This window comes from Scyliorhinus torazame, chromosome 8 (assembly GCF_047496885.1).
Source record: "Scyliorhinus torazame isolate Kashiwa2021f chromosome 8, sScyTor2.1, whole genome shotgun sequence".
Taxonomy (NCBI): domain Eukaryota; kingdom Metazoa; phylum Chordata; class Chondrichthyes; order Carcharhiniformes; family Scyliorhinidae; genus Scyliorhinus; species Scyliorhinus torazame.
This window is the reverse complement of record NC_092714.1, coordinates 228,518,060-228,532,074: the sequence shown is the minus strand read 5'-3', so window position 1 is coordinate 228,532,074 and position 14,015 is coordinate 228,518,060. Positions and strand designations below refer to the sequence as shown.

The 14,015-nt window shown below is 46.4% G+C and overlaps 1 protein-coding gene across 3 annotated transcripts in view; it reads right to left on the bottom strand.

Annotated features, from left to right (window-relative positions):
- The window catches only part of LOC140428432 (uridine-cytidine kinase-like 1), a 163,304-nt gene extending 158,021 nt beyond the window's left edge, over positions 1–5,283 (bottom strand). Inside the window, exon 1 of one of the 3 annotated variants that reach the window (XM_072514877.1) lies at positions 5,043–5,283. In XM_072514877.1, the coding sequence (XP_072370978.1) occupies positions 5,043–5,116 (74 nt within the window). In that variant the 5' untranslated portion in view covers positions 5,117–5,283. The remainder of the gene's footprint in view (positions 1–5,042) is intronic. The other 2 variants (XM_072514873.1, XM_072514875.1) reach the window with 2 other exon arrangements.
- Between the last annotated feature and the right edge of the window lie 8,732 nt (positions 5,284–14,015).

The following is a 14,015-nucleotide window of genomic DNA, read 5'->3' as shown; positions in this document are numbered from 1 at the left end:
AACATACATCAGCCAAAAAGGCCATATGGGCTCATAAGCTCCTTATGCAGGATCTCTCTACTGGAACATTGTGAGCTTTTTGATGAAGTGTCAAAACTCAGTTTCTCTCTTCGTGGTCTACTGCGATTTCCAGTGTTTTCTGTTTTTATTTCAGGTTTCCCGTATCCATAGTATTTTGCTGTGAGAGAGAGCTGCAGCATTTACAAAGTAGATGTCATACAATTAATTATAAAACAATTAGAGATCTAAATGTCTCAATCATGGTGCAATTTTCCTCATTTTCAGGCCCAGGATTAACTCAGAGTTAACTCATGTTGACGATACCTCAGCGCTAAGTTTCAATAGTGCGGTGATAGGGATTTTCAAAGATTGCAGTGCGGTACCATAGTAAAGGCCATGAAGAAAAGAGGTGGGATTCAGAATTTCATAGGTCTCATCATGAATATAAACGCAAAGAAATTATTTTGAATTTGTACAAGATGCTGGTTAGGTTGGACACGCCATCACAGTAAGGATGATAGATCCATGGAAAGAGGAGAAAGAAAAACCATCATAAAATTGCCAGGAATAAAACATTACCACGATGGATTGGACTGGATTTGTTTATTGCCACGTGTACCGAGGTACAGTGAACAGTATTTTTCTGCGTGCAGCTTAAACCGATCATTTAGTACATAAAAAGAAAATACATAATAGAGCAACACAAGATTCACAATGTGAAGATATAGTGGGAATAATTCTCAATGGAACACAGAAGATAATAGGACACCTGGAAGTTGTCAAAATTATGAAAGGTTTCAGCTGGCCAATCATAAAATATTGTTTCCAATTGGTGAATCAGTAAGAAAAGGGGAATAGAAACGAGAGTTATTAAGGAAGAAAACAGACAATAGAAGATTACTCCTTTCTTCCCCCCATGAGGGTCAATACAGTGTGGAATAATTAACCATAATTAGCCATTTAGATGAACAATTTAGCAGAGTCGGGTATTTGAAAAGCCAGAAAAATGAAGGCAAGGCAAGAGGAAGAAGCTAAGAATAAAGAAAGTTTGTCATTTTATTTTAAAAAGCTTGAAGTATCGGACAGTTTTTGGGGCTTCCGCAATGACGTCCTGTGGGCCGAGGGTAGGTGGGAAGGGGAGGGGTGGGGTTGGGGGGCAGAAATGAAGATGAGCACACGGCTCCACTAACTGTAAATCCGCCTCTGAATGGGTACACGTGTTTTTGAGGCTGTCTGATGATGAATCACGGGAAACTGGTCATTTTGCCATTTATGTTCCATAAAGCAACTGCACCAGCTAACTGCTGCTTCAAAATCCTTGCTGGATTCAGGGTTTGATTTGGTCCATTAAGCATGCTTTTGCAAATGGCGTTTCCAGTGATAAAGTAAGCATTCTGAAATATGTGGTGTGTGTGTGTGTGTGGGTGGGGGGGGGGGGGGGGGGGGGTTACTTATGTGCCAGGTATAGGACTAAACACTAATTAGATGGCAGAGAAATGAGTCTTGTACACCAGGGAGGGGATTTTCCAGTCATTCTCACCAGCGGCATCTCCTGGTCCCACCGATGGTGATCTTCCACCACAGGTTTCCTGTTTTTCTATTCTTCCTGCCAAGGTAAACAACCTCACATTTTACCCACATTATAACCAACCTGACAATTTTCTGCCCACTCACTTAGCCTATTTATATACTTTTGCAGACTCTTATCACCCTCACAGCTGCACTCCTACTGGTCCTTGTATCGTCAACAAATTTGGCTACAATTCAGTCAGTCCCTTTATCCAAGTCATTGATCCAGATTGTAAATAGTTGAGGCCCCAGTACTGATCCGTCTGGCACGCTACTCATTGCAGTTTGCCAACCTGAAAATGATCCATTTACCCGGACAGCAGCGTGAGCTCTTAACTTGCGCAGTTACCTTTTATGGGGCACCAATAATAATAATAATCTTTATTAGTGTCACAAGTAGGCTTACACTAACACTGCAATGAAGTTACTGTGAAAAGCTCCGAGCCGCCACACTCTGATCTATTGATTTCCTTTTAGAAATCCATACACTACATCTACGGTTCCCCTTTATCCACCCCGCTTGTTATATCCTCAAAGAGCTCTAAGAATAGCATAAAACAGGTAGCACAGTGGCGCAGTGGTTAGCATTGCTGCCTCATGGCGCTGAGGTCCCAGGTTCGATCTCGGCCCTGTCCCCACAACCAAAAGATGTGCAGGTTAGGTCGATTGGCTACATTAAATTGCCACTTAATTGGAAAAAATGAATCGAGTACTCTAAATTTATTTTTAAAATTAAAAAAAAAGATGAAACACAATTTTCCTTTCACAAACCCACAATGTTTTTGCCTGATTGTATTATGATTTTCTAAATGTCCTAATAATAGTTTCCAGAATTTTCTCAATGATAGATTAATAATAAATCTATGTATCATCAGCCATACTTGCTTGCTAATATCATCAAATTCCCCATTGTGTTGCTCAATGTGATCAGTGAATCAGTTACATAGAACATAGAACATACAGTGCAGAAGGAGGCCATTCGGCCCATCGAGTCTGCACCGACCCACTTAAACCCTCACTTCCACCCTATAACCATAACCCAATATCCCCTCCTAACCTTTTATTTGGTCACTAAGGGCAATTTATTATGGTCAATCCACATCTTTGGACTGTGGGAGGAAACCAGAGCACCCGGAGGAAACCCACGCAGACACAGGGAGAACATGCAGACTCCGCACAGACAGTGACCCAGCGGGGAATCGAACCTGGGACCCTGCCGCTGTGAAGCCACAGTGCTATCCACTTGTGCTACCACGCTGTCCCGTGTAGTTCATTCTGTAATGGCAGGGATACTGGCCCAGAATACGTGGCTGTAATGATGGCAAAGCTGTCAGCGCATGCCATCATTCCCGTGTAAAATTGACAGCAAAGTCTGGCAATTGTGTGTGTGTAATTAAATGCAGAAGTCTGGATTTGTTGTCAGAGATACCTTGTACCCAATAGGCAAGCTGTTTTTGTTTTTGCATATGTAAACAACACAGAATCACTGATTTGACACCAACTTTCACTTTCCATGCATTGCACAAGTATTCTCACTGTAAAAGCCATGCAGAATGTTACGCCTTATTGGATGAGGCGCAACTGGGTTTAAATGATGTACTGAGACATAAGTATTTCTAAACCACCTCTCAATCTTGGCCATCTAATTTTACAAGTGTAGAGTATAATTCCCTTAAAATAACTCATAAAATTATTTTTAATTAATTGGGGTTTTTTTCAAGTTTGTTCATGACACATCAGCGTCTGGCTTAAATCATTATGTTCCTCCCAATGTTTATTTTACTTTCCACAAAATGATTAAGAATTGAATTATAATCCCTGCTTTTTACTTTGTGGTTTGCTCGCTAGGGAGAATTCTTCAATCTGATTCGCTGATCAGTTACTTGGTGAGGCCCTGTTGCTGGAGGCCACAGATCCCCTATTGATGGTGCCAGATTGAAAGGCAGGTCAGACTGGTGAAATATTTGGAGGCAGCTTTTATCCAGATCCCCGGTGAGCACTGTCTCTTTGACACTGACTGCAAAATCCAGGCCCCTATATGCATTATTCTGCTGCTAATTTGAACCAATGTAAGACCAGTCTCTTTACAGCTACAAGGTTTAATTTGAAAATAGGCCCAGCCTGAGGTGAATTATGGATTAAATATTATAAATGTAGAGTTGGAGGTCAAATAAAAGATCAATTTAGTTGCAGGGCAAGTTTGTATGGATCTGCAATAGCTTGTAAATTAAAGGACAGAAGTAACCCGAAGGATATGACTGGATTCTCTCCACACACACAGGGCAGCATGGTAGCACAGTTGCTTCACGGCTCCAGGGTCCCAGGTTCGATTCCCGGCTTGAGTCATTGTCTGTGTGGAGTCTGCACGTTCTCCCTGAGTCTGCGTGGGTTTCCTCCGGGTGATCCGGTTTCCTCCCACAAGTCCCAAAAGACGTGCTGTTACGTCATTTGGACATTCTGAATTCTCCCTGTGTACCCGAACAGGCGCTGGAATGTGGCGACTAGGGGCTTTTCACAGTAACTTCATTGCAGTGTTAATGTAAGCCTACTTGTGACAATAAAGATTATTATTATTCTCACTGTCATCTGTAATGAAATGTGAAAGACATGGCCCAGACACATAATCTGAACATCTTGACAATCACAAGTCAATCATTCGCCTTTACAAGGAAACCAACGCAAATTTGTCTGAAAATAAAACTTTATGCTAACGTTTAACAAAATCTGATTAGTGCACACTATGCCCTAATAATTAGGCACGATTTTTTTACAATTAAAGCCCCAGTCTACAACCGTTCAAATTATATTAAAACATACTCTTGATTTAAGTACCAACCTGGATTGCTTGCTTCTTGAATCCTCAAATATATTATACAGGATTATAGCCCTGCATAACTGGAATTACAAGTACATTCAATACATGCAGCACCAGAGGTGCAAGCTAAATATGGCTCTCCATATAAACTGTATACAGTGTGGAAATTTCGAATATCTGCCACCCTCTCCTTCCCTGTTGCTTTATTTTATGGATCATATTACTTGTCAGAGAGATTTAATCAACTAGCCGAAAGATGAAAAGACCACTTCCCTTCCCCACCGCCGAAATAGTAATGAAAAATTGTCTCTTCGGGGCAGCCAAAGTGGTTAAAGCAGCTGTCATTAAAAAAAAGCAGAAACTTCTGAAACAACTTTTATCCACTTGCTTTAAATATTGCAAATGCAACAATTGCGAAACGTACGAAAATAAAGCAATGTAACATTTGACAAGTATCATAGGGAAGTGATACAGTGTCAGTGTTGCAAACATTATTTATTTTTTTAAACTCTCAGGACTGCCTGCGGTAGAGCAGGGACGTGCGTTGCCCTTAGCTTCCGGAGCTTTTTCTCAGCTGTCATGGAAGTGAGAGATCCCGCCTCGCATGGTGCTGCCGGATGACAAGAGTCCTGCAGACTCTCCCCTTCTGAATGCTTACCTGTTGGATCGGGCGGCCACGGTCTCCTCGCTCTGGACATCATTGGCAGCAGTCCCCAGCCCAGTTTCAGCCATTGTTCTTAGCTGCACCGGGGGGGAGCCGGGTGCATTGGGTTGTGTAGTTCGATGGGCAGGCGGTGCCCGTTGCTGCAACCCGGCAGCCGCGACAGAAAGGACTACAACTCCCCGAAGACCCTGCTTCAACTGGACGCTTGGTAGCAACACTAAGTAAACATCCAACTGTGTGGAACTCCACCTCCCACTCCAAACAGATGAATTGGACCCGGGGAGGTCAAAATCTGCTTTCCAAAGTGTGGAGCCTGGGCGGGGCAGGGGAAGAACTGAAATAGCCTATCCTCGGAAAATGAATCTTCCTCATTGTGATCCACCAGTTGTCACTGATGAAGCAGATTTATTTTTAGCAACATCTACCAGCTGAACACGCCACAAAAATGGGCCTGTCTTTTGTCCAGTGGTGTATATCTGTTTTAAATATTTAAGTACCCTGTTAACCAAGTATTAAAAATGTGCATAGGAGTTTGGTGGGTCAACTTCTTTGCATAAATATTCAAGGGTCCAGCTGTAAATAAGGGTAGGTACATTTCAGAAATTTGGATGCCAGTGAAATCTGAAGGGATAATACCATTAATAGCAAACCTTTTCTGGTGAGACTTGAGATAATGGGACTACACTCAAATGGAACAGACATTGGTTAAAGAGCTCTAAGAAACGTTGGGCAGGATTTTCCGCACCCCCGTGATGTGTTTTGTGGCAGTGGAGACGACCTGTCCTACATTGACCACTGCCGGGGAACCCATGGCAGGGATTCACTGTCGCTGGGACCAGAAGATCCGGCCGACGAGAATGTCCAGAAAGTTCCGGCCATTAACTCTGTTTGTCTCTCTCCGCAGATGCTGCCAGATCTACTGAGTTTTTCAGCATTTTCTGTTTTTATTGTTATTGATAAAAGAGGATTTGGTAGCAGGTTTTAAAAATTAAAACAGGTCAGGGTTTTCTGTCAAAGTAATGGCGAGGCGAATGGTACTGACATATATGCAAACGGTAGAAGAAATTCACTGAAGATCAGATGACCAGGTAAATGCAAGAATTGAAAAATTGCAGTTGAAGTTGCATCAATCCACCATCAGCTTTGCAAAATACAGCATTTCATTCTTAGAAGGGCCATATGGACTCAAAACGTTAACTCTGTTTTTCTCTCTCCCAGGCCTGCTAAGTTTATCCAGCATTTTCTGATTATATTTCAGCATTTCACTGTCTTGCCTCATAACTGACATACACTGAATGGTGTGAAGTTGCTGTATTTGTGCAGTCGTTAAAAACTAAACATGCTGCAGATATTTAGGGTTGGTGATTAGTAGGATAGGAGCTCTTATGATCTAAGCCAGAAGCTCCAGGTTTAAGCCCCTTCAGGACTTGATTACCATGGAAGGTGCACTCACTCATAATGTGGCCATACAGGTCGATAATCAGCCTGCAAAATGTTTTCAATATGCCTGATGACAGGCGGGGAGAGCAGAAGCGTTTCCTGGTCAGCCACTCTGCAGAAAGCAACGACAGACCACTGCAGTAGTTTGCCAAGTGTAATCACGGTATGGTCCAATGGAAGTCCATGGTAGCCAACGCCCTCTTCGGGCATGGGACCTGAAGGCGGAGGAATTAGTAAATACAATTTTAACTAAAAGATAGTTATCAGTTACTGACAATCAACCTCTTAAACCGAAAATTAACTATTACATGAGTGGAATCTCTCATTCCTTCAAGTTTGGAATTTTTCAGGAAGATTTAGCAACCTTAAATTTTACATGGTCAAATGTTTATTTCCAATTTTTCCTTCTTGTCCCTTTTTTTCTCTCTTTTAAAAAAAATAAAAATTTAGAGTACCCAATTCATTTTTTCCAATTAAGGGGCAATTTAGCGTGGCCAATCCACCTAGCCTGCACATCTTTGGGTTGTGGGGGCGAAACCCACGCAAACACGGGGAGAATGTGCAAACTCCACACGGACAGTGACCCAGAGCCGGGATCGAACCTGGGACCTAGGTGCCGTGAGGCAGCAGTGCTAACCACTGCACCATCGTGCTGCCCTCCTTTTTTTCTATCTTAATCAAACATTACATTTCTTATTTACTTCTGTTCCTGTACATAATTTAACATTGAATTTGCCCCCCTTTCTCAGTTGATTCTGATTGGTTAAGGAGATACCCTGTTCACTCAGGCCCAAGGAGCTCAGTTTTCCTCACTTGTGTTGTCATAGACTCACACTTTTAGCAACTTGGTGGGCAATATTGTTCGGAATTGAAGATCGCAGAGGCATTTCCATCCAACAGCAGATGCTGTTAGATGCCTTCCTGCAGCAAAATCCAATTCCCATGGGTTTTGAGAAGGTGAACAAGGATTCGGTATATGATTTGGCTGAGAAATGAGTGACGATTCCATTTAAAACTGTCCCTCAGGAAGTGGGGAGATAGATTCAAATAAATGTTTTCCTTTGGAGCATGGAATGTTTTGCCTCACAGGCAATGCAAGCAGCTTGGTCCCCACAACAAGTAGAAAGGAAATTATTTGTCAGTGTGAAATTGAAAGAAAATTACCTACGGTGTGTCCAATCTGGGCTTTACTCACTGTATCCTCACAAGAAGGAGGAACCATATGCAGTGGTCATGAAGGTGGACCAGATTATCTTCTAAAGGGTTTTGTGGAATCACAATGATAGGCGCAGGATGTCTGGGGTTCCTGGAGGGTCATCCACCTGACATTTGATCATGTGGCAGTCTATCACATGACCTTTCCGCCAGCAGTTTGTAACCATTATTGCATTGGGCAGCCTGCGCGTTTCTGCCTGGCCTGACTTGCTGATTGACAGCTCTACTCAACATCATCTTGTGCCAGGTTCTGAGACTGTTCTTTGTGGTTCACATGTGTCTTTGGACTGTGAGCAAACTAATGGAAAGGAAATACCCAGCAGGTTTCAGCCTGACCCCTTGACAGTTTTAGCGATGGAGGGAATTTTTTTTTAATGGGTTGAGCAACAAGTCCTGAGAGCACAAAACAGCCCTCTAAAACAACAGCGTCTTCACCTGTAACTCAATAGCAAATATTGAGTCAACGGTTTAGTTTTAGCGGAAAATGGGATGGAACATTGAGCAATGAGTCCATATCGATCATAAGTTAACAGTGAAGTAGAACAACAAAGCAGGACACTACTGCAGAAATTGTAACATTATCTAATGGCATATTTGAATATCCTGCAGGCAAATATGGGTGTGGTGTGGTTACTATTTTAAAAAAATATTTTTATTCAAGTTTGCACTTTTACACGACTCAAGAAATGGATGAAATGGTGAGAATATATGTGTTCTTTTCGGCTTCCCCCTCCACCCCACCTTTGCCCCACCCTCATTCCCTGTCCTATCCTAAGCCCTTTCTTACACTGTAGATGGTTTGTTTGGTGTTTGTCTTATTCTTATGGCTTTGTGATGGGTCCTCTCGTCCCCGTGTTGGTCTCTCCCTGGGCTTGGTCTCTCCTGGGTTCCCCTTTGGCGTTTCCAGAGGTCTCTCTCCCCTGTTGTCTCCCTCCCCCATTCTGTGGCTCTGGTGGCTCCCGTACATCCCCCCTCACCCCCGCTGCCCAGAACCCGACAAGTCTGGGAGATGCCCAGAACATGTGGATGTGGCTGGCCGGGCCTCCCTGGCACCGTTCACATTTGTCCTCCACTACGGGAAGAACCTGCTCATTCGAGTTATTGTCATATGTGCCCTGTGTAACACTTTAATTTCAATGAGGCTTAGCCTTGTGCAGGAGGAGGTGGAGTTGGCCCTGTTCAGTGCTTCGCTCCAGTATCCCCACTCTACTTCCATTTCTAACTCTTCCTCTCCTTCTTATCCTTGTTCCGTCCAGTGGGGGCAGAGGGGGGGGGGGGGGGACATGCCCTTCCTAAGAGTCATCCGTATATGTCCCCGCAGTTCCCATTTTCCAGACTGTCCGTGTCCAGTAACTCCTCCAACAATGTGCCTCCCGGGGCCCGAGGTTAACTCGTCGTCTCCTTGTGGAGAAAGTATTTGAATTGCAAATGTCAGAGTTCCTGTCCGTTCAGTAGTTTCAGTCTCTCCGTCAGCTCTTCTAGAGTCGCAAGTCTCTCCCCTACAGAAGTCCCTAACCACTAATGTCCACCCCCCCCCCCCCCCCCCCGTCCTACCGCTACCTCTTAAAGGTGGTGTTTAGCATGGCTGGTGGAAACCTGTGGTTGCCGCAGATGGGGGCCACGGTGGACACCGTTAGACTGAAGTGCTGCCTCATCAGGGTTGCTACTACCACTGGGCTGGTTGAGTGTTTTGCCAGCGGGGATGGGAGCGTTGTCGTGGCGACGGCCCAGAGGGTCGTTCCCATGCAGCAGGACTCCGCCATCCTAACCCATTCCATATTTGGTTCCTCCACCCATTCCCTCACTCTCGGCCTTGGCTGCCCAGTGTAGCATTGCAAGTTCGGGAGGGCCACGCCTCTCATGCTTCTTCTCCTTTGCAGTGTTGTTTAAGGGATTCTTGGATTTCCACCACTCCCCCCCCCACCCCCTCCCCCTCACAAACACACACACACACACAAATGTCATAATCATTTTGTCTACTTTGCGGGATCAACCATACATCCCCTGTGGATGTGCGCCTGCACTCCAGGGTTTCTGTTTGTTAGGGAGTCATCCAAAATGGTCGCAGTCACTCGTCTCACCATGAGGCTGGGTCCCTGCACTCTGGGGTTTCCCTTTGTACAATTTTGGTCTCCTTACTTGAGAAAAGATGTACTGGCACTGGAGGGTGTGCAGAGGAGATTCACTACGTTGATTCCAAAGTTGAGAGGATTAGCTTATGAGGAGAGACAAAGTAGACTGGGACTATACGCATTGGAATTTAGAAGAATGAGTTGGGATGTTATAGATACGAACAATTATGAAGGGAATAGATAGGATAGAAGCAGAGTGAAACTAGAACTAGGGAGCATAGCCTCAAAATAAGGGGGGGGGGCAGATTTTGGACTGGGTTGAGGAGGAACTTCTTCACCCAAAGGGTTGTAAATCTGTGGAATTCCCTGCCCAGTGAAGCAGTTGAGGTTACCTCGTTAAATGTTTTTAAGGCAAAAGTAGATGGATTTTTGAACAGTAAAGGAATTAAAGGTTATGGTGAGTGGGCGGGTAAGTGGAGCTGAGTCTACAAAAAGATCAATCATGATTTTATTGCAAGGCGGAGCAGGCTCGATGGGCCTGGCGGCCTACACCTGCTCCTATTCTTCTGTTCTTACATTTATCCAGGATTCACCCAACATGGTTGCCAACTGTGTGTATTGTATGCCACATGGGAGAGCCCCTGCACCCTGGGGTTTCCCTTTGTTAGGGACTCTCCAAAGTGGCTGCTTACGGTGCTATCTTGTTCCATAAACCCAAACCTCACCTGCTGAAGCCAGTCTAAAACCCTTCCTTATCTTATCATTATGTTCCCCGCGTGGTCCCAATTCCCTCTCTATCTCCCTTTTTGCCCTTCCCACACACCCCACAACCCCCCCCCCCCCCCACCCCCTCCCTATTTAATCGCTTACCTCCACCTCCCATCCCCCCCATTCGCTCTTTCCCCGCTGGGAGTTGCACAGTGTGCCTCTCACTTTCATAATTCCTGGCGCTAGCTTTCCCCACTGGCTGCGAGGCGCGGCCTCATCAGAGGGGTGGAACTCGGGGGAGCTAGTGACCACCGTTGCCACACCATGGGACGGGTCCGGTTTGGCCCCCTCCTCCCACTCTTTACCTTGGGACGGAGGGGCAGCTGGTTCGAGCCCCGGCTGCCCGAGCATCATCTGGCTCTGCCAGCCCTGCCGGTTCCCCATGGTCTGCACCATTGTGTCAACAATGGTCCTCAGTGACTGGGACATGCTCTGCATTGCCTTGGCAATGCCCAATTGCGACTGGGACAAGCTCCCCAGCACCACAGCCATTCCCATCTGAGAGTGGGACATGTCCCGCAGAACCCCTCAAGGTCAGTCTGGTACTGGGTCACATCATCCAGTGAGGCGGATATTCTGCCATGATCCTCAGCCATGGCCACCACCAACTGTGCAACGCCTTGGACACCTCTAATGGTGCCGATGTCATGCACCAGGTTCTCCACTGCGGTCGCCACCCTAGATGTGTTGGCCTCGGTGCCACTCATTGCCGGTGACATCTCCAACGCCCGTAGCCCCTGGGGTACCTCCAAGCGGCTATGAACCTGCTGGAGTGTCGCTGACATCTACATCTACCAGGCACTCCTTAGCAGCACCATTAGCTCCGAGTAACCCTGTTCCTCAGGCTAAGCACCAGGCTGGGACACAGCAGACTTCCGATTGCTGTCTCGCTGGGGGTTTCCTGCCTCCACCAGATTGTGTCCCAGAATTCTGACCACTAACATTTTGCACCGAGGTGTGTGTATCTGTGCTGGTGGAGGGTGGGGATGACAGCTGTGCCACGACTATTGCGGTGGCATCCTCGGAGCTCTCCTCCGAGGTGGTCTCCCGGGAGGCTGGAGAGGGCGCGGACCGGGATGGGCCGGCACCGTCGGCTGGAGGACCTGCGGGAGAATGGACATATGGTCAGTGGGAGGATGGGTCAGTCAGTAAGGCAATAACAACTCACGTTTGACAGGTCCTCCGGGTGGAGCCCAGTGGTTCCTCACCTCTGCGGTGTCCACCAGCATCCACGTTGGTGACCGCTCTGTCCTTGGCCACATCAGTCACCTCCAGGGCCCGTTCCTCTCAGGTGGGGAGGATTCTTATGTCCGGCACCCCACTACCAATCCGGGCCCTCTCCCCGCGATTGTGGGAGAGCTTTTCCTGAGGAGAAACAAAGAGGGCATCATTAGCCACAAGCGTGCTTCATAGTGGTGGGAGGGGGGAGGGGGTTGTGTGAAGGAGGGGGTGGGGGGGGGGGTTGAAGGGGGAGGGGTGGAGGAAGGATTGTGAGTTTGAAGGGGAACGGGGTTCGATGCTACCGTGGGGTGGGGGAGAAGATCGGCGGGGTGGGTGGTGGGATGGGGGCTATGGTGTCTACTCACTGCCCGGTTTTGGTCATTGACCTTCTTCCTGCACAGGAGGCCAGTCCTCCTATTCACACTCCTGGTGCTCACAGCTGCCGCCACCTTGTCCCAGGCAGCATTGGCTACCCTATGGCTAACCCTCCTGAACCCTTGAGGAAATAGGACAGCCCTCCTGGCCTCCACTGCGTCTAGCAGCCTCCCCTGGTCAGCATTCCCGAATCCTGGCGCTGGTCTCCTCGGCACCGTTGTTGCGAGCTGGCTGGGGTTGGCTGAGCAAGTGCAGCTTAAGTGCTGCTTGACCTTGGTAGCGGAGGGCTGGCAAGCGCGGTCGCGGCGAATCAGCTGGTGAGCTTTCATTTGTGGCAAGAAGCCCGTGAGGCCTCGTTAAGTGGACCAATTAACGTTGAATAGCGTTGCCGGCTTCGTTGGGCCGAGCGCCGGGAAGCTCGCGGCAGTTGCCGCTCTCTATCACACTGAGAAATCTTTCCAGAGAAACGTGCCCAAATTGTTAATTGATTTCTTAAACTCCAATTTGCAACAGCACGGTCACCAATGGTGCTCAAAGATTCGTAAGTGGATATTTGTGGTGACAACCAATTTGTTTCTTGTAGGATCGGGTCATTTATTTCCTGTTTGTTAAGGCACTGAACTATCATTAACAACCAGCTGTACTAATTGGTTTGCCAAATTTCACAATCAGCATTGCAACTGCCCAGAAGAAAGTGCAGTGTGCTGATAATATTTTGCCCTATGCAAACACTTCCTCTATAATGGCTGAAACTAGAAAATCAACTTGCGAGTGCTAACAAATAACACCAGACTACCTAGGCTGCTATTGCTCCCCAGATACAATAGCCTATTATATTTCCTATATCTACTTAACCACAGGCTATTATTGTTGCCCCACCTTCTCTGGCCTCATTCCAGATTGGGGAAGGAACATCAGTCTGTAATCTACATGAACTAAGCAGAATCCTGATTCACTGTTTGTATGAGCAAACATCAGATAATTTCCCCAATGGTTAAGAGTCGACAACAAGAGAGATCTGAGAATTTATTTTCCCATTTAGCTGGATTCCCCACAGTCCAGGTTGTAAATTAGGACACATCTAACCCTTTATGTTCCTGCATACAGCCGTGCGGCATTTGTGAACTGCAAATTCCAGTTTGTCTCTGATCATTTGTGCAGGGTGATGCATGTAAAATTCTTGTAGCATTGCAAACCAACGTGAAACAGGCATTGCACCTGCGACACTGACCGAAAGACAGTGAAACTTTCACCTTGGGCCTTGCCTCCATGAATCCAGTGAGGGGCAGATGCCAGTCGCAGGCTCTGATGCATCTTGCCAGTCAAGTCCTCAGGAAAATCAGCTGCCTCTGACATTGAGCTGACCAACAAATAGATAGATCCTGGAGGCAGGGAGGCTCATGTGAGGGGATGAGCTTGGCCACAGTATGGCTAACAAGTCAGGATAATGTGGGTTCAAGTCCCCACTCCAAAGAATTAAGTACAAATCAAAACAATACTCCAGTGCGGTACTTAGAGTCCGTTGGAGGTCCTGTCTTCAGCTGACATAAGTGCCTCGTCTGGTCCCTTTGGTAAATTAAATCCATGGCATATTGCGAAGAACCATAAGGGATTTCCCTAGTGCCCTGGCCAATATTTATCCCTCAAATTAACAACTAAAACAGATGATTTGGACACCTATTTGATTGCTGTTTTGGGGACTTTGCTGTGCTCCCACATTTAAAAAGAAATTTCCAATTAAATGTGGCGGCCACATTTTTAAAAAACAAAATTTTCCAATTTGGGGTAATTTATTCACCTACCCTGCCAATCTTTGGGTTGTAGGGGTGAGACCCAGGCAGACATGGGGAGAATGTGCAAACTCCACACGGACAGT